Source organism: Pleurodeles waltl, chromosome 9 (genome assembly GCF_031143425.1).
Source record: "Pleurodeles waltl isolate 20211129_DDA chromosome 9, aPleWal1.hap1.20221129, whole genome shotgun sequence".
In the NCBI taxonomy this organism is placed as follows: Eukaryota; Metazoa; Chordata; class Amphibia; order Caudata; family Salamandridae; genus Pleurodeles; species Pleurodeles waltl.
In genome coordinates this window covers 140,286,308-140,310,220 of record NC_090448.1, presented here as the reverse complement: position 1 = coordinate 140,310,220, position 23,913 = coordinate 140,286,308, and the positions used below count along the sequence as shown (strand labels likewise).

Here is a 23,913-nt window from a genome sequence, read left to right as displayed (position 1 = left end):
AGAGAAAGGCCTAGGTTAAAAGGAAAGGGACGTGGTGTGGGTTTGGGGTCCAACAATGATCAGACTTAAAAAAGAATGAGTAATGAAAAAATAATTAATGAAAAGTAGAGATGTAGGTTCATCACTCTGAAATTAATCAACAGGATTTCTTCTCAATGTGATTAATCAACTAAAAAAATCATCTGGATCCAAGAAAGAGTGCATTTTGTTTTTTTGGATTTGTCTGTAAATGCACTACTCAATTTACACACAAGGCTCTCAGATGTTTAGAGATTGAAATGAAAGTCGTGCAGTCAGGGCTCACTAGCTCATCATATATATATCTCCTTTACTGAACTGGACATTACTGAAGAGTAATTGGAAGGGTCACACTGCCCAATTAGCTCTAATTGAGTTTCCGCATGGAAATTAGCCTAGGCGAATTTGATTATCAGATCCAGGTCTAGAAGAAAATTATTCCACTATCTGAATCTGATCAATCACATCTTCAATCGACTTTTCTTCAAAGATATACTGGAAGAGGGAGTTACTATTTCATAGTGCAATGCAGTGCAGCAACCAAAGTTGTAGCACAGTTTTGTGCTGGGGGAGAAAGCAGTGCTGTGCCATATCTACAAAGATATGACACTTCTGCTCTCATTCCCAAGTATGGCCCTGCTTGAGCCTCCCTAACTACGTGCATGATATACAGCATAGGTTGTGTACTAGAAACATACACTTCCAGTACAAAAAAACTATGCCTAGACATACATTAAAGCTTTTCAAACAGTGGATGTGTACTGTACAGTACAGCAAACGTAAAGTTTGGAAGTTTAGGAGAAACAAAAAAAAATTGTACAACTTAACGCCTGCTTCAAACAGGCATTAGTTTTTTGGGCACAAAGCCCTGTCTACTGATGTTAATAAATAGGGCGTTGCATCAAAAATGAAAAAAAATGGGAGTAACATAGGCACCCCCATGTACCACTTATGGAATGCCTCATTGACAGAAAGTAACACAAAGTAGCGCAAAGTGGTATTCACATTACTTTTAGGCAGCTTTCCAATGCAAAAAAAGTTTTGCGCTGGAAAGGAAACAGTCTGGCAAGACTTTGAACACCTTTGCATCACTTTTTATGACTTTGCACCAGCACAGAGCCTTGGTAAATCTGCACCAAGATACTGCTTCAACACCGACGAGCGCTGGTCAGGATATCAAAACCAGTCCCACACTGCAGTAGGCTGTGATTAGAATACGGCCACGGGGCAAAGATTGGTCATGGCAGCACATCCTGCTCTGTATTCAAAAAAGCAAACGAAAAATGCAATTCCCTGCAGCTGGAAAGACAATGGACATTGGTCCCACAGACATTCAGGTGTTTTACTTCTAAGAAAAACAGCATACAAACAGAAACATCAGAAAATCATGTTTCCTCTTTCAAACTCATATGAGAGAAGGACCGAAGCAAAACACCCACCCTTGGTGCTGATTTACACGTTTTAAGGATGCATATGATGTTACACGCTTTTCCCAATCGCAAGTACTCAGATGCGTTTTCCACGGATTACTACTTCCAGAATAAAACCTTTCACTGATTTACAATCTCTTTTGGCTGTTACAACTCCTCTAAAGAATGAAAAGCACTTCACCGTCACCGCTTTATTTCTGAAATGAGTGTCTTCTCTAGATTCTTGTTTCATTTTGTATGGGTCGGGTTGTTCATCATGCCTTCCTATAATAGATATTAGCTTAGATTGGTAAAAAAAAGCATGTTTTGCCACATAAGAGTAGAACGACGGGGGAAGTTAAACTAATAATTTAAAATGTCAGGAAATGTACAGTGCCGCTGTGTCTATTTAAAAATAAACTGGAGTTTCCGATAGCAATTTCGTTATAAGCGGCTTGTAAATAGTAATTCCCTGCAGTATTTAGAGCAAAAATACGAAAATCTTTATAGGTCTACAAAGAAGCATAACTAAAACATCTCAAAACTCACCGCTCATGCTAGGTGCAATCACTAACGAGCTATAGAGTGCTCCGGATTCCAAAACGAGAATGCACACTTATACCTATATTATGTGGCACATACATCCAGCGTGCACCAGCACCTGCAATACCTCCGGTTCCTATCATATTATTATAAGAATAGACCACTCGGTGAGGCAACTGGTGTCCGCGCGTTCCCCTGCTTTCCCAGTGCGCCTGCCAGCTGCCCCCGAGCCACACCTCCCTGGGGCAAAGGGACTCAGAAGGTAACCAGGGTTTGGCCGCCCAGGGAGCTCGCACCATTCCATATCAGCGAGGGACTGAGACAGGGACACATGATCCATCACTGCCAGCTTAGAAGAGATCTCGGAACGGGAGGGCGGGGGCGCCCGCGGTCCAGGCAGCATGAACGGGAGCGGAGGGCAGACGGAGGTCGAACCCTAGTCTGCCGGTCCACGAAGCTCTTCTGCTCGCACATCAGCAACAGCAGTACTCTAAAGGACACGCTTTCCCGCATCCCGGGAGCGACCGATAGATGGGATGCTCCCTTCCCACCCTGCCCTATGGTGCCCTTCCTCCCCACCCGCAACACCCCCGGTCACCTGAGAGAGGGAGCGAGGCATTTCCACAGGCGCACATCCCTGGAGCATCAGCAGCGGGCAGGAGGAGACCCGCCGACAGTGTTGACAGGTCTGACGTATAAAACAAGCACAATGTGCGCTGGAGAGAAGCCACAAACTAGATCAGGGCTTGCTCCAAAGAGATACTAAGCAAGCCCCACCCACCGAATGAGAGAAATAGGATAACAAATGCAAGTACCATGTGTAGCATGATTAACGAAGAAGCTGTCATAGACCTTCAGTAGCAGAGTAGACTTACAGCGTACGACTGATCACTGTTAGGAAGTGGTAGGCTTCACTGTTCCCTGCTTTCGAACTAAAGATTCATGTTGAAGTGGACTATAAGCTCGAGCAGTGGACAACCAGGAACCTTACTCTTTCAAAGCTGGGTGTCGTCTTCCATCCTCATACGTGCCAACATTTTGATATGGAAAAGAAAGAGATTTTGGAAAAAAAACAATAAGGGGATTGCCTTTTCCCCAATGACATGCCGAAAAAGAGGCAATTTTAAACAGGAGACTGATGAAATTAAGTCATTATTGACATATAAAATCGCGATTCTCTCTCCTGAATTCTGTTTTTGGCATAAATGGATTCGCGAGCCGAGCTTTCATGTGGCTTCTCTCTGCTACTCAGGCTCTCTTAAGAATATGCCTAAACCTTTGACATAGCAAGGAGAGAAAGAGATATGCATTAAGTGGCTGAATTGCACAAAATGTAAAACCAGGAAACCTAGGATAAATCCTCCTTTTCCCACTTGTCAAAATTGTGTGATCCTAGGCAAATTCTTTGTTTCACAGAGCCGCCTTTTACTCTTGTATCAAATATTAGATTGCCTTCAAATACCTGAGTCCAGGATGTCTGCTGTACGCAATCCTGTTGTGTTTTGATGTCTCTTTTTCCTTATGTATCAACTTAAAGTCCCTCTGATAGACCAGGAGCGATGCTAGTTCTTTAAGGATTTTATTGCTCCTCAACTGAATTCTTGGCAACGAATTACAATACAAGATGTAAAGCACGTTAGTATACATGCCAAAAGACCCGATTCATGGAGGAGGCTCTTGATTCATAAAGCCAAAAATGGCTGTATTTTGGCGGTCTCCCAACCGAAATTGCCTCTCCTTCAATAGAAGTCAATTAGAGAAATGCATTCTCTCAAATATTTTTTGGGAAAATCTTCCACTTTCCTCTTCCAAAATGTTGGCATATAGGCATTACACTTTATAACGGAACAGGTCAGAGCCGTATGATAAAACCATGAAGGTTTATTGAGGGGTATAGTCATCGGTGGCTCCTCCACTATGGCAGAGTAGCGTTGCCCCCCTGCCAGCAGCGGGTGCTGCAAACCTTTAACATAGAAACAATAATAAACTATGTTTATCATCATTTCGTGGTTAAAGGGGAGGGGCATTGGGGGACTGTGCACTCCCCTCAGTGCGCATGTGTGTTTGGCCGGCCGTTTCAGGCGGCTAACCACACATGCGCACTGTGCTCTCTCCAGTCTGGCACTGTGTTGCCGGGCTGCAGGCCCAGGCTCCCAGTGTGCCTGGGAGCACTCTGGCCAATCCTAATGCTGCTTTCATGCAGCATTGGAATTTGCCTCAGGGTAGGCTGGGAGCCTGTACCTGTTGAGGGGATGGAGGAGTGGCAGCGCAACAGGAAAAAAAAATTAAAAAATATTTTTTATAATATTTTTTTATCCCCCCACCACGTGCCGCCCCACCTCTTTCAACCCTCTTGAGTTGTGACTGTTTATAGTCATTACAGAAGTTAAATTGAATAGTTAAAGTAAGTCAATTACTCATTTATATAAAATAACATGTAGCTCACAATAAGTGCAAGAAATAATAAAACAGACCAGATATATTCAATTCTAATAAACAAATCAGTAATTAATCAGAGGTCAGACTAGCGTGGTAGCTCCTCCTAAAATCAAGGGGAAAGAATGACCCCCCTCCTCTAAGAAGGGGCTTCTTTTTTAAAAATATTATGCAATGGAAATCATACATTTAGTATAATTGTGCAAGAGTCACATGGTTTGAACCAATTAGTTTAACCCCTTCTGTGCTGCAAACGCAATGGTTACATTCTGCGGCACAGTGCTCGTGTGCCCAGGACGTAAGGGGGGCTGAAACCACTAGGCACCAGGGATCTTTTTTTTGCGCCAATGTCACGCAAGGGGAGCGACTCCGTAGGCAAGGGTCGCTCCACGGAGGAGTGGGTGGGCAAATTTATTTTAGGCCATTTCTGCCCACTGGGGGCAGATCGGCCTATTGTTATTAGGCCGATCTGCCACCAGGGGGGGCAGAAACCTCTAGGCGCCAGGGCTAACTTTTTTTTGTGGTTTTTTTTTGTTTGTTTGTTTGTTTTTAGATGGGGAGCGACCCATTAGGCAAGGGTTGCTCCCCTGGGGTGCAAATTGTATTTAGACCATTTCTGTCCCCAATGGGGACAGATCGGCCAATTTTAGGTCAATCTGCCCCCAAGGGGGGCAGAAACCACTAGGCACCGGGATCTTTTTTTTTTGCGCCAATGTCACGCAAGGGGAGTGACCCCGTAGGCAAGGGTCGCTCCCCGGGGGGGTGGGGGGCAAATTTATTTTAGGCCATTTCTGCCCACTGGGGGCAGATCGGCCTATTGTTATTAGGCCGATCTGCCACCAGGGGGGGCAGAAACCTCTAGGCGCCAGGGCTAATTTTTGTTTGTGTTTTTTTTTTTGTTTGTTTGTTTGTTTTTAGATGGGGAGCGACCCATTAGGCAAGGGTTGCTCCCCTGGGGGGCAAATTGTATTTAGACCGTTTCGGCCGATTTGAGGTCAATCTGCCCCCAAGGGGGGCAGAAACCACTAGGTACCGGGGATCTTTTTTTTTGCGCCAATGTCACGCAAGGGGAGCGACCCCATAGGCAAGGGTCGCTCCCTGGTGGGGGTGAGGGGGGGACAGGGAGCAGGGCGGCAAATTTATTTTAGGTCATTTCTGCCCCTAGGCACCAGCGCAAATTTTTTTGGGTGTTTTTTTTGTTTGTTTGTTTTTTTAGAGGTGGGGAGCGACCCATTAGGCAAGGGTCACTCCCCTTGGGGGCAAATTGTAGTTAGACCATTTCTGCCCCCCTTTGGGGCAGATCGGCCGATTTTAGGTCAATCTGCCCCCAAGGGGGGCAGAAACCACTAGGCACCAGGGATCTTTTTTTTGCGTCAAAGGGGAGCAACACCGTAGGCAAGGGTCGCTCCTGGAGGGGTGGAGGGGGGGGGCACATTTATTTTAGGCCATTTCTACCCCCCGGGGGCAGGTCGGCCTATTGTTATTAGCCCGATCTGCTCCCAGGGGGGGCAGAATCCTCTAGGCACCAGGGCAATTTTTTTTTTGTGTTTTTTTTTGTTTGGTTGGTTTTTTAGAGATGGAGAGCAACCCATTAGGCAAGGGTCGCTACCCTGGGGGGCAAATTGTATTTAGACGGCAGATCGGCTGATTTTAGTTCAATCTGCCCCCAAGGGGGGCAGAAACCACTAGGCACGGGGATCTTTTTTTTGCGCCAATGTCACGCAAGGGGAGCAACACCGTAAGTAAGGGTCGCTCCCCAGGGGGGTGGGGGGGTTGGGGCAAATTTATTTTAGGCCATTTCTGCCCCCCGGGGGCAGATCGGCCTGTTGTTATTAGGCCGATCTGCCCCTAGGTGGGGCAGAAACCTCTAGGCGCCAGGGCTAAATTTTTTTGGTGTTTTTTTGTTTGTTTTTTTAGAGATGGGGAGCAACCCATTAGGCAAGGGTCGCTCCCCTGGGGGGCAAATTGTATTTAGACCATTTCTGCCCCCCATTGGGGCAGATGGGCCGATTTTAGAAACCATTAGGCACCGGGGATCTTTTTTTTTGCGCCAATGTCACGCAAGGGGGGCGACCGCTTAGGCAAGGGTCGCTCCCTGGGGGGGGTGGGGAGTGCGGGGGGCAGGGTGGCAAATATATTTTAGGCCATTTCTGACCCCGAGGGCAGATCGGCCTATTGTTATTAGGCCGATCTGCCCCCAGGGGGAGCAGAAGCCTCTAGGCGACTGGGATACATTTTTGGGGGATTTTTTAATTTGTTTTTGTTTTTTAGAGGTGGGGAGCAAGGGTCGCTACCCGGGGGATGGGGGCAAATTAATTTTAGGCCTTTTCTGCCCCCCCGGGGGCAGATCGGCCTGTTGTTATTTTTGGTTTTTTTTGTTTTTTAGAGGTGGGGAGCGACCCCTTAGTCAAGGGTCGCTCCCCTGGGGGGCAAATTGTATTTAGACCATTTCTGCCCCCCTTGGCAGAAACCACTTAGGCACCAGGGATTGGTGTGTGTGTATGCATGTGTTTTCTTTAGGGGGCAGCCCCTTGGGTAAGGGTCGCTCCCCATGGGGGCACATTACTGTTGGCCATATCTGCCCCCCATTGGGGGCAGATGGGCCTATTTTTGGAAGGCCCTTCTGCCCCCAAGGGGGGGGGGGCAGAAAGCCCACCAGAGGCAAGGAAAGTTTTTTTTCAAAAATAAGAGGGTGGCCATACCCCACCCCAAATAAATGGGGCCAAAGTTGTTCTGGCCACCAGTGGGCAGATGGGGCAATTACCCCTGATCCACACCCCTGGGGGGGGGGGGGCGAAAGACTACTAGATGCCAGGGAAAAAAAAAAAAAAATATATTGGGGTGGTGGCTACCAACTAGTATGGGCCTGGTTACGCCCCCACCTCAACTGAAGGGGGTAACAGTCTTTCAGCTCTCCCCCGCACTCTAAAACATCTTATCCCACAGCAAGCAAGAAGACATTTGATTATTTTGGGTTTTAGTTTTACATTTGGGCCATGAGAGCTTGGCTTACTCTCAAAATCGTTCCACTTGGAATGGTGAGGGATGCACTTTATGGACTTTGGGACGCTGCCATGTATAAAAATCCACAAGAGCTAGACACATCTGAAAACTAAACATCTGGGTGATTCCAGGGTGGTGCGTTTCACATGCACCCTGCACCATTTTTGTACCCACGATCCCCTGCAAACCTCCAGCTTTGCTGGAAATCACACATTTTTCCCACGTTTTTTGTGATGGAACCTTCCAGAATCTGCAGGAATCTACAAAATTCCAGCATTGTCTCATCTATACCGATAAAATTTCTGCTGCACTTGTCAGCCTAAAAATGTTTTTTTGCAAACTGCCCTTTTGGACCCCCTTTGGTTTCCCCTCAATATCAACATGTTTTTGGTTCTTCCCTTTCACAAGCACTTGGCCCACCTACACAAATGAGGTACTATTTTTATGGGGAGACTTGGGGGAACGCTGGGTAGAAGGAAATGTGTGGCTCCTCTCTGAGTCCAGAACTTTCTGTCACTGAAATGAGAGGAAAAAGTGTTTTTTTGGCCAAATTTTGAGGTTTGCAAAGGATTCTGGGTAAGAGAACCTGGTCAGAACCCCGCAAGTCACCCCATCTTGGATTCCCCTAGGTGTCTAGTTTGCCAAAATGTGCTGGTTTCCTAGGTTTCCCCAGGTGCCGGCTGAGCTAGAGGCCACAAACCACAGGTAGGCACTTTGTAAAAAACACCTCTGTTTTCTGTGAAAAAATGTGATGTGTCCACGTTATGTTTTGGGCCATTTCCTTTCATGGGCGCTAGGCCTACCCATACAAGCGAGGTACCATTTTTATCGGGAGACCTGGGGGAACACTGGGTGAAAGGAAATTTGTGGCTCCTCTCAGATTCCAGAACTTTCTGTCACCGAAATGAGAGGAAAAAGTGTTTTTATGGCCAAATGTTGAGGTTTGCAAAGGATTCTGGCTAACAGAACCTGGTCAGAGCCCCACAAGTCACCCCATCTTGGATTCCCCTAGGTGTCTAGTTTTAAAAAATGTGCTGGTATGCTAGGTTTCCCCAGGTGCCGGCTGAGCTAGAGGCCAAAATCCACAGGTAGGCACTTTGTAAAAAACACCTCTGTTTTCTGTGGAAAAATGTGAAGCGTCCACGTTGTGTTTTGGGCCATTTCCTTTCGTGGGCACTAGGCCTACCCACACAAGTGAGGTACCATTTTTATCGGGAGACATGGGGGAACACAGAATAGCAAAACAAGTGTTATTGCCCCTTGTCTTTCTCTACATTTTTTCCTTCCAAATGTAAGGCAGTGTGTAAAAAAGACGTCTATTTGAGAAATGCCCTGTAATTCACATGCTAGTATGGGCACCCCGGAATTCAGAGATGTGCAAATAACCACTGCTTCTCAACACCTTATCTTGTGGCCATTTGGAAATACAAAGGTTTTCTTGATACCTATTTTTCACTGTTTACATTTCAGCAAATGAATTGCTGTATACCCGGTATAGAATAAAAACCCATTGCAAGGTGCAGCTCATTTATTGGCTCTGGGTACCTAGGGTTCTTGATGAACCTACAAGCCCTATATATCCCGCAACCAGAAGCGTCCAGCTGACGTAACGGTATATTGCTTTCAAAAAAGTTACAGAGTAAAACGTGGAGAAAAATGGCTGTTTTTTTACCTCAATTTCAATATTGTTTTATTTCAGATGTTATTTTCTGTAGGAAGCACTTGTAGGATCTACACAAATGACCCCTTGTTGAATTCAGAATTTTGTCTACTTTTCAGAAATGTTTAGCTTTCTGGGATCCAGCATTGGTTTCTCACCCACTTTGGTCACTACTGGAAGGAGGCTGAAAGCACAAAAAATAGTAAAAATGGGGTATGTCCCAATAAAATGTCAAAATTGTATTGAAAAATTGGATTTTCCAATTCAAGTCTGCCTGTTCCTGAAAGCTGGGAAGATGGTGATCTTGCCACCGCAAAACCTTTGTTGATGCCATTTTCAGGGAAAAAGCCACAAGCCGCCTTCTGCAGCCCTTTTTTCCCATTTAAAAAAAGAAGAAAAAAAAAATCACTGTATTTTGGCTAATTTCTTGGTCTCCTTCAGGGGAACCCACAAAGTCTGGGTACCTCTAGAATCCCTAGGATGTTGGAAAAAAAGGACGCAAATTTAGCGTGGGTAGCTTATGTGAACAAAACGTTATGCGGGCCTAAGCGCAAACTGCCCCAAATAGCCAAAAAAAGGCTCGGCACAGGAGGGGAAAAGGCCTGGCAGGAGTTAAAGAGAGAACAGTACAGTTTCTGAGCTCACATTCTTAACATTATCCCATAGATTAACAAAATGCAATTCGCCGTCACCGGTGCCCTTCAAACACTTGCACTGCAGATTTATTTTTGCCATAAGATTACGTCTGTGGTAATTCAAACTAGGACCTCTTATATTGATACATATTTACCCTCTGATTTCTCAATTTTCTTCTCTCATAAATGATGAGTTCCTATATTGCTACAATACAGAGCATCTGGTTCTCTAGCTGATCCTCTGCTGGGTAGTTTGTATAAGGAATACTTACTGGCTGATCCAAATTGGGCCAAAGCTCTTGTGAACTCCTCGTTGATAGAAGGCCATGTCCTGAAATTATTTAGATGGGCAAAATGATTTTCTCATTACTAAAAAAAAACAGGCCTGTATCCTAAAGTACTGCCAAAATATAGACCATTCTCTAAATTACTGTCTCTCTGCAAAGTTTTAGAAAAATGTAGGCCCATATTGATGAAAAATGATGCACAACTGTGCTAGCGCAGTTGTGCGTCCTTTTTCTTAACACAAGCTAACGCCATTCCCTAATGCCATCTGTGCGCCCTATTTAATAAATGACGCTCAATGGTGCTAAAGAATGGTTAGCGTTTAAAAAAAAGACGCTAGCTGGTGATGGATGGTGTTAGGGGAAATGGCGCTAGTGGGTCAAAAATGATGGTAGGCCAATTAGCAGCAAAATATGTCGCTAGTCAGCCTAGCGTCATTTATTCACGCACAAGCAGCCAAAAATGACTCCTGTCTATACTTAGCTGCTTAGTTGCTTAGCTAAGTATAGACAGGAGTCATTCCCACAACACCAGTGCTCCAGTTTTGTTACCAGCAATAATCTTTTCCATGCGGAGCAAATGGGCTTCCATGCAGGCCACAGCACTGAGCTCTCTATTGTGTCAGCCTTGGATGATCTGAAGTTATCAGCTGATTCCGAAACTCCTACCGCTTTCATTTTGCTTGAAATAACTGCAGCTTTTGACACTAATAACCATTTAAATCTCCCTACCAGATTTGCTGACCTTGGTATCCAGGGCTTGGCCATGGGTTGGCTCAAAGAGCTCCTAATGAACAGATCCTTTCAAGTTAGTCTAGCCCCATTTGAGTCTTGCTCCAGGCAGTACTTTTGTGGCATTCCTAAGGTTCTAATATTTCGTTTTTATTTGTTCTTCATTCCTCTAGGCCATTTGATTGAATTTATGAATCAAACAAAGATCCTTTCTTTATGCTGACAATTCTCAAATAATTGCAGGTCTTCTTCAAATGTACACAACTGTTTAGTCAGTGTACATCATTGGATACATTTCAATCATCGTAAGCTAAATGGCTGCAAAACAGAGATTCTTGGCCCCTGAATACTTGTTGCACGTGTACCAAACAATTTCTGCCCTCCCAGTCTGGGTCCCACTCCATCCCTGGTAATATGTGTCAAGAGTGTAGGCATTAAAATCGATGTATCACTAACCCTAACAGAACAAGTAGTGACTGTGGCTAAATCCTGTCTGTTCCATTTCCACTGCCTAAAACAAGTACTTTCTTATTTACTCCAGCTCTGAAAATCACACTTTTAAACACTTTTATTTCATCACATCTAGGTTATTGCAATGCCATCTACTTAGGGTTGCCTGCACTACTCGTCATTCAAAATGTCATAACTGGGCTAGCTAGCAGTGGCCAGCACAGTTTCCATTAGGCCTGACTACACAGGCTTCTGGTGAAAGAGAGAATTATGTTTAATTCTCTCTGGTTGATCTATAAGGTGATCCATTCAACAAGTAGTTCTCTCCATAGGTCCCATTTCAAGCAGTTTCTCCCTACCTACCTACTTTGATATCAACCTTTCACCTGAACATAACGATCACCAAATTCCCCCACAAGACGGCTGATGGACATGCCTTTTGGTCAAAGCCGTCCATAAATGTAAGTTGCTTCCAGAATCACTCAAGTATTAACCACATCTTTTAAGATTTAGGAGGAGACTTAGGACTTAGCTATTTTCCTGTGTTTAAGGATGGTTATGGGTTAATGAAGCAAAGCCTTGTATTGGCCTATTTAAGTGCTAAGATACCCAGTAGAGTAATAATTAGCACTCTACTAAACAAAGAAACATAAGCATTGAACAGGTCACTGGTCTCTATCCAGTCAATGCTGTCCACCTGCACAAAATGGGTGTATTTTTCTCCTTCTTTATGGCTATGTTTGCTAGTGTTGATTCCATCTTTGTGTCACAAGAATGTGGAGGTATATGCTGTCCCCTTCGTGTCAGGTTTATTTCAAGGTTTATTCAGTGTTTCAGTGAAATCTTTCTCATTACCATGCAGGATTTCCATTCCTTTATAATCTGTGCCCTAAATTCTCTGTTCATGTTGTAATCTGTGCATGTACATGTGAAAATTATCTAAGGATTGACCCTCTCCCTACTGAGTCTGGTGGAGTAGAAAGTACTCGCAGTCAAGATTAATCAAGGGGTTGAATTGCACCTCTGAGCACAACCTTGCCCATCATCTTCATTTTCAGAAAGATTAATGAAGAGCTTGTACATTCCTTCACCTGCATAGTTTAGCAGCAGTGATTTTAGAACAACCCTGTCAGTTTGTCTTGATATATTTGCTTACGTGTACAATCCATATTTTCCACCTGGAAGCAGATGAAGCATAGATACCATGCTTGTTGAATGGCAGGAGCAGGCTTGGCACAACACCCAAACGGCTTTTCCTGTTGCTAACAGCCCTTTTTGTATGCGACCCAACCTATTGTATAACACATTAATGACATTTTCTGTTATGTGTTTCTTGGAAGAGAAATGAAATATCAAGAGACTTCCACAGAAGAGACAAACCAAAAAAAGGGGAAAAAGAAAGACATCCATGAGAAAAATTGAAGTTGTGTTAAACTACTCCCATTAAACAGTTTGAAGGCAAACGTTCAGATTATTACATTGTTTTAAAATTTAAATTGACAAATGAACATGTGAATCTTGCCCTTTAGTTAGACCCCTGATTCACAGGTTTCAAGTCAATTTTGTATTTTGATTCCATCCTCCTCAACATATTCTCTTTGTCCCCTTCCCTTTGATCAGGCAAAGCCCTATCTACCCGATGTATTTCTGGGGTAATCTGAGTTATGAAATGTTTCACGATGCCTTGCCACTGGGTACTTGTTGTCCCTGTTCATTACGACCTTCAAATGTTTGAGAATTATTTTTTTTCCTGGGAAAGATTGTACTGCTGATACATCTCTTATTACATGGGCATGTAATGTTATATACCTTGTAAGTAGTCATACCTGTGGTCAGTTTGTTGCTAGTATACTTTCTATCTCTGATTGGAACTCCAGCAGGAATAAAATAAAAAGGTGGAATGGGGCTATGTGACTGGTTCGCCCCTCGTGGAAGGTGAGGGGTTGGCTGCTTGTCAGTGATTTGACTACTGGGCCTTCCCAGCGGCCAGGTCCTCCAGCCAGCTCAAGGCAGGTGGTTGGCTGCAAATATATCATAATAAGATAAAACAGATAAAGTGGATTTATGCATAAGTAAGGTATGAAGATTTTAGCTTACATTTAAAAACATTGAACCTCACTGAAAAAACAAAGGTTAAAGTGGAGTTATAAATAGATCCTCTAATAATAAAAAAAACTAAATTTCAAAAAACAAAAAACATAGAATTTCATCAGTTATACATAACGGATATAAGTATAACCTGCCCCACTGTGATGTACGTCTTATAACTGCATATAATAAATCACTGACAGCATCTGACATCTATGGCAGTGCAAGTTTCAAGGAATGGGTACACCCTGAATAATATGATTAAAAGTAGAAACATACTATCATTCATGAAGAATCAATTTCAAATATTGTGATGCTGTAGGAAACACACCTTATCGACCCAGAAGCAGTTAACCTGAAAAGAGAATGTAGTTACAGAATTTTCCTGCCGGTAAATCTTACACAATAACTTTTATTTTTCATAAAAGACTAAGCGCCTCATTAAGAGTTTGGAGGTCCCATCAATGGACCGCCAAACCTGCAGGGAGGACACCACTGCCATGGTGTAGCAGGGAGGGGGCCATCCAGCACCCTTGGAATGAGCACAGTCTGCAAAGCAGACAGTGCAAATTTTGACGGTGTTGGGCAGGGGGGCCCCCAGCATACCCTCACCGCCATCCTTTCCATGTCAGTGAAACTGTCATGGAAAGGCTGGCACTGAGGGGAGGTGTAATCAGCCAGGCGGCGCTGAGTTCACCTCTGCGCTGGCTGAATACAACTTTGACCGCTGTCACCACGTCAGGAACTATGTTCCCGGCAGGGACGGCGGTCTCCTGGTGGATCCGCCCACCAGGGTCGTAATTGGGCGGTTGAACTGACCGGAGTACGGCAGTCCAACCGTCAACATGAGTGTGGCGGTCCTTGGACCACCATACTCATAATGAGGCCCTAAAACTCTCCATTAATCAAGTGATGTGTGACACTGGAGTTAGACAGCTAGCTGTGAAAGCAGTGTTCAAAGGCAATACTGCTACTATCTTGAATGTGTATTAACCATGTTCCAAACCAACATATCTTCTAGATGATAATACAAACTGAAAATCTGTTTATTGGAGAGACTTTAATCTGGATCCAGATCCATTGTTTGACAGAAGTCCCAATACTCTAGATAAAATGTCAGTGGACAAGTTTAATACTTTCAGTCCTGAAAAAACGTAATACTCGTAAATATCTGGACACTGAAAAATCTGTGGATCTGGGTTATTTGACTTCAATCATCTGTTCAAAATAAGTGCTCTGGAACTGCTCTATTTCTAACTGACAGGAATGTTACTTAAACAGTGGTGGGTGTACAATTAGACAATATGTTGTTATCCAACAACAGATCCTTAAAATTCTAAACAGAAAGTTAGTAGAATTATGTATCCAGTTTGATGGTATGAGCAGTGATTTAAAATGCAGACATAATTATTGAAATAAGTAGTGAATAACATATTTGACAACCAAAGAACAATAAGCTACATAAGTTACTGGGATTGTGGTAAGAGTGGGATGTTTAATCATACATACTAAAACATCAAGAAAATTACAAAGGGATTAATTTTCTTATACCCAGTGAAGGAAAGGTTACATTCAACAATACCAGCATTAATTAAAATGTTTTATGAAACCTAAGGGCCCTATTCAGAAAGGTAAATGTACACTTGTTAATTGTTTTCTTGCACCTTATTAGTAGCAAGACACGATTGAACTAAACTATGTGTTACTGAACGAAGAAGGCTGCTCGCGTATGGCACACTTGTGCCATAATCTCACCTTGTCATACCCGGATTGGAACTCATTTCTTATTGATCTCACTTTGTGTAGTATTTGTATTTTGTTGTGTAATAAAAATACTATACTTTTCTAAAAGAAAGCACTGGGCTGGACAGCATTTATTGTTTCTTTTGCTTAAATGTTTCAGTTTTGAGTCTTTACCACCATATCAGGTTGCAATGCCATAGTAGCTCAAGCTTAGGAAAATCAGTGGTAAATGACCCCAGTCTCCAAGTCTGAGACCCAGTAATCACTGCTGGCCACATGGCTCCTGAATAGATTCTGGGAATTAGTGCCAGCTTTTAGATTCCAGTTTCAACTGTTGTGAACAGAGCAATAAATTTTGCGTGAGCATACAATTACTTGCACAAAGGAATGGCCGACACAAGTTTGGTGGTAGCATAAGTTAACACCTTGGCAATATATTAATTAAGGGATCTCAATTTTGATGATGATTTATGTATTGGTTATGTTTTATGCTATGTGTTTTAGTCCACATTTGTTAATTGTAAGCAGTGTATGGTGGTGTATGTGTTGATTTCCAGGTATAATGTGCTATGTTAAGAGGCTTTATGGTGTGTGTGTATATTGTATTGTATTGTATTTTCTATTGTTCCACTTCAGATATTTTGGGCTGGGGTGGGAATGTTTTAACATTTTCTACAGGTAAAGAAGAGGATCCTGAAGACCTTTTTGTTTTTAGAATGTGTGCCTATTTCTCTTTTTTGTGATTTGTTTGAGGAAAATCTGTTGGAAAATTATTTCCCAACTTACTTTTACATTTTCCTTATATTTTACAGTTGGCAGACTTTTTTCCAAAATAATTTTCAGGGTTTTATGGGTATCCTTGATTTGATTTGCAGTCTTATTGACTGCATGGCTTTTTTTGGATATATACATTTTTTTAAAGTGTGTTTGGATATTCTGCTGTGGAAAGGGATTTCTCAAGTGGGATAATCTACAATTACAAAACTATAAGTAACTATTTGTATTATTTTTATTTGGAAAAAATATGTGGTGTCATGTGATATGTGATATGTTTCTTTAAAATGCACAACATAACTCCTTATGTAGAAGGTGTTTTGAAATGTAGGTATAGTGTATGCTGTATGTTATAATGTATGTTTAAACATAATTAGAGCTAATGCGATTAGTTATGTTGATAAACTGTTTTTAATATAGCTGTTTGGGTTTGTGTCTATGTTGTATTTATTGTAACATTTGTTTGTCACTGCTGTGAAATTTTAGGAGTGAAACATCTATTGATCCCAGGAGAGAGAAACCTATTCATTGATTACCACTTAACATTTTAAGTCATTTTCCTTCACTGTGCCATCTAGTAGCAAACTACTGGCTGAGAGATTTGGACAGTAGAAGGCTGGGTGGAAAGCAGTATCTTTTCTTATCCCAAATCTCCTTTCCCCTGTTTTGCTCAGTCTAGGTATCAGATTATAATAATCTTGTGGTCTGAACTAGTGGAATAGGTGAAGCCGAAAACATGTTATCCCCATTAGACAACATCGCTGGAAATCAGGTGGGCACTAGTCTAATCTCCACTCTGCCATAAGAGGTGCTAAAAGAAAAATTACAGAATAATTATAATGGTTAATTGACCTGCAGTGAAACAAAAGTCAAGGAGAAACGTTAACTTATCTTCTATAGGAAGTGCATAGTGATGACATTTGAGGTAGTTACTCATAGAAAAAAGTGCTGATGGACATACATTTAAAATACTTATCTGTTGTGTATTTAGTTAATAAGTTCCACACCAAAGTAAAGATATTTAGATACACAGAGATATTAATGAGGTATATCCAGCCACTGTTACAGTTAAATATGGTAAGTTACTAAAGAATATGTCCTGCAGACATCAGTGCCCAGCAGACGTGATGACGCAGAGTGGTGAAGCCCAGTGCCTTTGTTTGCTCACTTACCCCATTCCCCTTTTCTAACACTGGCTCTCATATTTTTGTGCATGTGATCATTGGCGGAAGTGCTGAGAGAAAAAAGAGTGCATTGCTCTGTTGGATCTAGAGTCCAAAGACAATGCTAACTGACACTATGGCCCTCATGACCACCCTGGTGGATGGCGGTATTTTGGAGAAAAGTACTGCCAACAAGCTGGCGGTACCTTTCTCCAAAATATGACATTGGTGGTTTGGCTCAAGCCAATGTACCACTCCGTCCACCAGGGCAGTAACAGACTACAGTCTCCAGCTAAGCGGCCGTCACTGTCCCACCTGCGGGATTATGACCCTGCCTACCGGCATGGTTTTCGCGGCTTCCTTACCGCCACAAAAACCATGGTGATAGGCATTATCAGTGACAGGGAATCCCTTCCCTGTCACTGATAGGGGTGTTCCCCAGAGTCCTCCCTCACCCTGCCCCCCACTCCAGACGCCCCAGACATACACTCACATTCATGCACATCATACACACACATACACACACTCATACCCACATTCATCCACGCATGCATACATCCATTCACACACACTGACATACATACAGGCACACACGCATTCACACAACACACAATACACGCACTCACACATCCATACAATGCCACACGCAACGCACACCCACATTCACGCACACACAAACATACACACACACCCCCACACAACACCCCCCACACCCCTTCCCTGTTGGAGCACCTGACTTACCTGATTTCCGGGTGTCCTCTGGCAGGAGACAGGACGGGGCGCTGCTGCCAGCAGCAGCGTCCGCCAGCAGAACACCGCCAGGCCATACCATGGGTCATGATACAGTTTGTGGTGGTCTACTGGCGTGGCGAGCTGCTGCCAGCAGCGCCACCTTACCGCTGTCCACCACCATGACCGTAGCCGGAATTCCGCCATCCTTCTGGTGGAATTCTGGCTACAGTCATAATATGGCAGTCGGCTGGTAGCCACGGTGATGGTCTTTTGGCGGCCATCGCCATGGTGGTAGGCGGTTTTTACCGCCACTGTCATAATGAGGGTCTATGTGTCATATAACATGGATGTCTTTCACTGAGAGCATCTAAGTGGCCTCAAATATAGAGTGTGAACCAAAGGGGAAAAACAGACCCTTTATTTATAGTTACCCAATTTTTGTATTGTAAAAGTATCAAAGGATAAAACAGAAGTTCGATTTCATTTTAGTAACAATTACAAATACATCACATTTAAAAAAGCGTATAGGTCATACAGCCATGGTTTGAGTAATGGTGAAATCCACCCAACAAAAAGCCCAAATATGCAAAGCAGAATTGCATAAAATACCCTGAAGGCAGCCTAGCATACAAAAAGCGAACCCCTCCCTGACAGCAGCATGTTAGGATTGTGCTGGGTGATCATAAATTACAATACACAGGCAAGGATAAACTGCCAGCAAGCCCTTGGATCGATCTGTAGCCTTGCACCCAGGCCCTAGCAATGCCCAGTGTTGCCAATGAAACTGCATTGAAATAAGTTGAGACCAAGTTATGTGGTATTAAACTAGAACCAGAATGGCACAACTTTGTTTATTAAAAAATTAAGCCCAAAATAGTGAAAGACCTAAACAGGCCTTTCAATTGGGTAAAGGACTGGCTAAACACTTGAACAATGTACTGTCGGGCATTGCGCCATTTTGCCCCTCAGGAATACCTAGTATACATAAGTTATTTAAGCACATATGATTTTTAATGTCCTCTATCCAGTAGGAAAGACTTCTACGCTGTGTTTCACGGACCTCGCTGTGTTTCACGGACCTCAACGAGAGCCTGTGTACTGTCTCTTGCAGCAATGTGGAGTGATTCTCCATGTTGTTCAGTCTCTCAGAGAGTGTCCATATAAATTTTTTTAGCTCAAAATAGTGAAAGGCCTAAACAGGTAGTGAAATTATGGGCAGCATCAATCAACATCCCAGTCTTTCAATTGGGGAAAGGACTGACTAAACAGTTGAACAATGTGCTGTCGGCCATCACACCCTTTTGCCCCTCAGAGATACCTAGTACACGCAAGTTACTTAAGCACATATGATTTTTCATGTCCTCCATCCTGTAGGAAAGACTACTAGGCTCTGTTTCACGGACCTCGCTGTGTTTCACGGACTTCAACATGAGTCTATGTACTGTCTCCTGCAGCAATGTGGAGCGATCCTCCATATTGTTCAATCTCTCAGAGAAAGTGTCTGTATTAAAAAATTAAGCCCAAACTAGTAAAAGGCCTAAACAGGTAGTGAAATTATAGGTAGCATCTACACCTGGTTCCATACAACAGAAACAGTCAGAGGTTGCCCTAAGGCCCATTTCAAACAATCTGTAAGAAGTATAATATAAATCATATAACATCCTAAAAGAATGAGCTTTAATGCATGACATATTACATATGCTTTGGGACAGCTAGATGCTAAAACTGAAATACTCCTCAGTCACCATCAGGCCTAAATTCTTCATCCATTTTTTCGCTAATTGCTGAAAATGTTGCTCCTTAGATCTACAGGAGACAAACGTTTGGTACACGGTACTGATAGAGCAAAATTTAGACAAATAAACCAAACCAAAAAATGATTATGACACATAGAGATTTCATTAGCCAGAAGATTGGCAAATAAATCCCTAAGCTACAAGTATCAAAAAAGTTCTACCGATATGAAAAATATCCAGTCAGAACAAAATTTAGCAGGTTGTTTAAAACCAATCTGGGACCAGAATTGTATTCCTCATGCAGATGCAGTGGCATATTAGGTTTCAGCCCAAGGGAGGTTCACTGATTAAAAGATAAAATATTACAATATGCTTTAATAGAAAGCCAGAACTTGTGATAACAAAAAGAGTCTTGGACCTAGTGTGTTCAAAATAGACTGTATCGAACAAGCCCTGCATAGGTGACGGGGTGCGACTAAAAATCCGATCCTCTGGAAAAAGACATGGCAGCTGCCAGTCAGGCCCACCCATAACGGACAAGAGTCACCACCCAAAAGAAAAGAGAGTACAGCCATGACGAACGAAGGGCGATAGCACCCATCTCACAGCCTATTTGCAAAAGCCAGATGGCACAACAAGGTTTTGTATACCCTTGTGTAAATCTCTGCCAACTAGCCTCAACCTTTTTCAAAAAGACCGTGGGGGAGATATAAGGGTATAGACCTGAACAGGTATAAAAGCTGGGTGAGATTAACAATTTTAATCAAGTTGTACATCCCAATCAACCCCAAATGAAGCTCATCTAATTTACAAGAAGACTCATACCTTCATTATACAGCCCAATATAATTGAGATTGGCAATATCTTTCACGCAGGTGCAAATACAACTCTTCTTTTACATGCTGCAAATTTAAGGAGCCTGGTAATAAACTGATTATGACCTGAGTTTTGTTGATATTTTATTCATAACCATCAACTGTGCAAAAACAACTCGCTGCTGTCTCGATACCAATGAGTGCTTGAACCAGAGATGATGGAAGAAAGGCAACGTCATCTGCATATGCCATGACCTTCACAGTAAACTGGTTAAGCCGCAACATGGGAATGTTGTCCAAGAGTGTCAAGCCTCTGGATAAGTGATGGCAAGCTCAGTGCAATAAAGGAGAGGACAGCAGACAACCCTTTTGGATTCCCTATTGAAGCATGATTCTAACTGATTTCCTATACTAACTATTAGGGCAAATAATGAGGCACAGACTGTTTTAACTGCAGTAATAAATTTCGCCCAACCCCATTTTTGCCAGAACGAACCACAGAAAGCCCCACAAAACATTATCAAATGCTTCTCCGCGTCCAGCAGGATAATTCTCGTGAGCTTCTCTGGCGTTTCCACCATGTCCAAAACCGAAATGTCCATATTAATATGAGCAGCGTGCCCCTCTCAGGGATAAAGCCATGCTGCATAGTATTGACGAAAGCAGAGATAACATAAGCAATTAGAAACAATATGAGTGTAAATATTTATGCTTGTATTAATCAAAGAAATTGTACAGTACAATCTACAATTGAGATGATCTTTATCCTTCTGTAAACAAATTGAGATATACACTTCTCCCCAAGACGCTGGTGCAAACTGCATAAAAGATGGAGAATTTACCATCTCCTCAAATCTAGGAACAATAATATCTGGATAAGCTTTAAAGAGTTTAATAGAAGTAGAATTGGGGCCAGATGCTTCTGCGGAAGCCATTTTAGACAGAGCTTTCCTAATCTCTGCTGACGTAATTGGAGCATCTAATATCTTGAGTTGAGTGACTGATAAACATGGTAAACTCACTGCTTACAGATAGCCTTTGGAAGCTTCTTGTGAAGGAGGTCTCTCTTCATGATAAGGAGCAACATAGATCTCTTGAAATGAGATCGGATCTGGTCTGACCTGCCAAAATTCCAGATGCCAGTGATTGTATTCTTAGATTGTTTAGATTAGATCTGAAAAGATAAAAGCTGCCCCATCTCTTCACTGTTTTCAAAACAAAGAACCTCTTTAGTCCATCATATAAATTAAATATCATTCCTACAGTAATAGTTTGCGATCAAAAGACCACTTAGAGGAAGAGAAAATTAGCACAATGGAGCACAATTTAATAAATACTGAAAGAGCATTTTGATCCAAGATGACATGCATATTTAGTTTAATAGAGAGAGTGGATACAACAGTACTGCTTGCTAAAACCTTTTCAGTCCGGGAAAAGACCTTATGTGAAGCCGAGTAAAATATATAACTAGGCTCAGACCCTTGACATGCACGCCATATGTCAAGAGCTTGAGAACTGATAACCTATCTCAATGCAGCACAATACTTTTTCATACATGGCTCGGCTGACAGTGAGATTGAAGTAGTGTCAAATTGAGGTACCAGTGACTGGTTAAAACCCCCACAGATGAAAAAAGGGCCACACCATTGACTCAATTCAGAGAGTAACAATTTAAAGAGTGAAGGATCATCCTTGTTTGATTCATACAGCACACAAACCATCAATTGCACATTGTTCTTTGCTTTAACTGTAATAACACACCTACCTTACTGGTCAATTTTGTTCCTCTTGACATTCCACCCTTGATCCATTGCTAACAGAACCACCCACTGCTAAGAACTCTCCCCACCCAATGTGGCCAGAATGTTACAGCCAAAAGCGTTCACATTTATAGTCTCTGAACAGATAAGTTGGACACTTGAATGCAAAGAAGGTGAGGCTTGAGTACCATGAGTACCTCCGTCACATATCAACACCTTGCAGCAGCTCTTAGGCCATTAACATTCCAACTAAGGAAGTTTAAATCCTACCAGTAATAATGTCCATACGTCGGTGTCAAGAACACTACCTTCTGTATGAGAATGCTATCCAAACAACCATTTGATACTTTCTTCTTTTCTACTGCCAACGGAACAACCCCAGAGAAGCAAGAATCCTCCAACCCATCACTAATGTTGCACCTGCCCCTTCCCACGGCACCCTCCACCTGACCCACCACCACAACACCCTCACCTATCCTGGTTTCCCAAAGGAAACAGGGATCACCTGAGCTGCAGGCACTCACACCCCAGACACCATTTTCAGACTTTGGAAAGTTGCTAATCAGTGGCCATACCCAGAGAAGTCCGAGCCTGCTTCCCCAAATACAATAAACAGATCGTAAAAACAGGGTTGAGGAATAATCAGAAGAGACCTATGAAATCATGGGAACATTTTATACCTACAAATACCAGAAGGTCTGCAAAGTAAAACAAAGTCAATCTATATCAACCATTAATCAAGTTTCCATGAGTTCAAAACGCCTGAGCCTTAGATGAATCCTGACAAAAAAAATCTTCAGCCCTGTAAGAGATTCTCAAGTTAGCAGGCTCAAGGGGGGAGGCAGTAGCCCAAGTTTAACAAAGACTGGAATCAGTTCACAGAACTGCCATCTGTGTATGGCAGTGTAGTGGCATCTAACCTAACAAAAACTCCACTCTTCAAGATTTTACAGGCCTGCACGGGTGGGTGGGCTGATACAACTGCTAGCGGAAAATGAAATTGCCCACATAAATCAAAATTGCTTGTGGATACTTCGAGACTCTGCCTTTAGAAAGCTTATCAAACGGAAATCTACTGTGCGCTGCGCCTGACAATCAATATCCCAGTCTTTCAATTGGGGAAAGGACTGGCTAAACAGTTGAACAATGTACTGTCGGGCATCACACCCTTTTGCTCCTCAGGGACATATGATTTTTCATGTCCTCCATCTTGTAGGAAATACCACTAAGCTGTGTTTCACGGACTTCGCTGTGTTTCACGGACCTCAACCTGAGCCTGTGTACTGTCTAATGCACCAATATGGAGTGAATCTCCATATTGTTCAATCTCTCAGAGAGAGTGTCCATGTTTTTAGACATTTTGCACAGAGCTACCTGTATCTTAGAATTTGCAGCCTTCAATAACATTGAATCCTTTCGATAATCTTCACTGTGTACTTGTAGCAGCTTGTAGACTGCCGACAAGGAGGGAAAAACAGGAACGTATTATATTCAAATTTTCTCTGCCCTCAAGCGCCCTTGATTAGTTAGGCTGAAGGCACCAGAGGGACAAAAAAGAGCCCATGAACCTAATATAGCACCCCTGACACTGCAACACCCTCTACAAGATGCAGGCTTCCCTTACTGTCACCATGAGAGTTCACCGGTGTGAGTTCCGTACCCTTAGAATCCCATAATAGGTTATCTTCATCCCAAGTATCACTCTCTTCATCTAAGCCAGCTTGCATCATCATACCGGGCATGCATAAAGGGACACCAACTGACTCAAGTTAAACCTGTTGGAGTTTTGTCTTACCCTTCCTACATTTTTTCCCTATGATTTTGACACCAGTTCGCTTACAGGATAGACCACAAGTGGAGTACACACACACTATAATGTCCCATAGAGCAACCTTATTTTCAGTCTTTCCCACCCCTAGTTCCAAATCTGAG

General features: G+C 42.8%; 1 protein-coding gene across 2 annotated transcripts in view; it reads right to left on the bottom strand.

Annotated features, from left to right (window-relative positions):
• CACNA1D (calcium voltage-gated channel subunit alpha1 D) overlaps window positions 1-23,913 on the bottom strand; it is a 1,248,477-nt gene that overhangs the window by 920,402 nt on the left and 304,162 nt on the right. The window contains exon 1 of one of the 2 annotated variants that reach the window (XM_069206437.1): window positions 2,569-2,711. The exons of the other annotated variant lie outside the window; for it this stretch is intronic. Coding sequence (XP_069062538.1) covers window positions 2,569-2,605 — 37 coding nt within the window. The 5' untranslated portion in view covers window positions 2,606-2,711. Of the gene's footprint in view, window positions 1-2,568; window positions 2,712-23,913 lie in introns of those variants that run through there. 2 annotated transcript variants of the gene reach the window in all.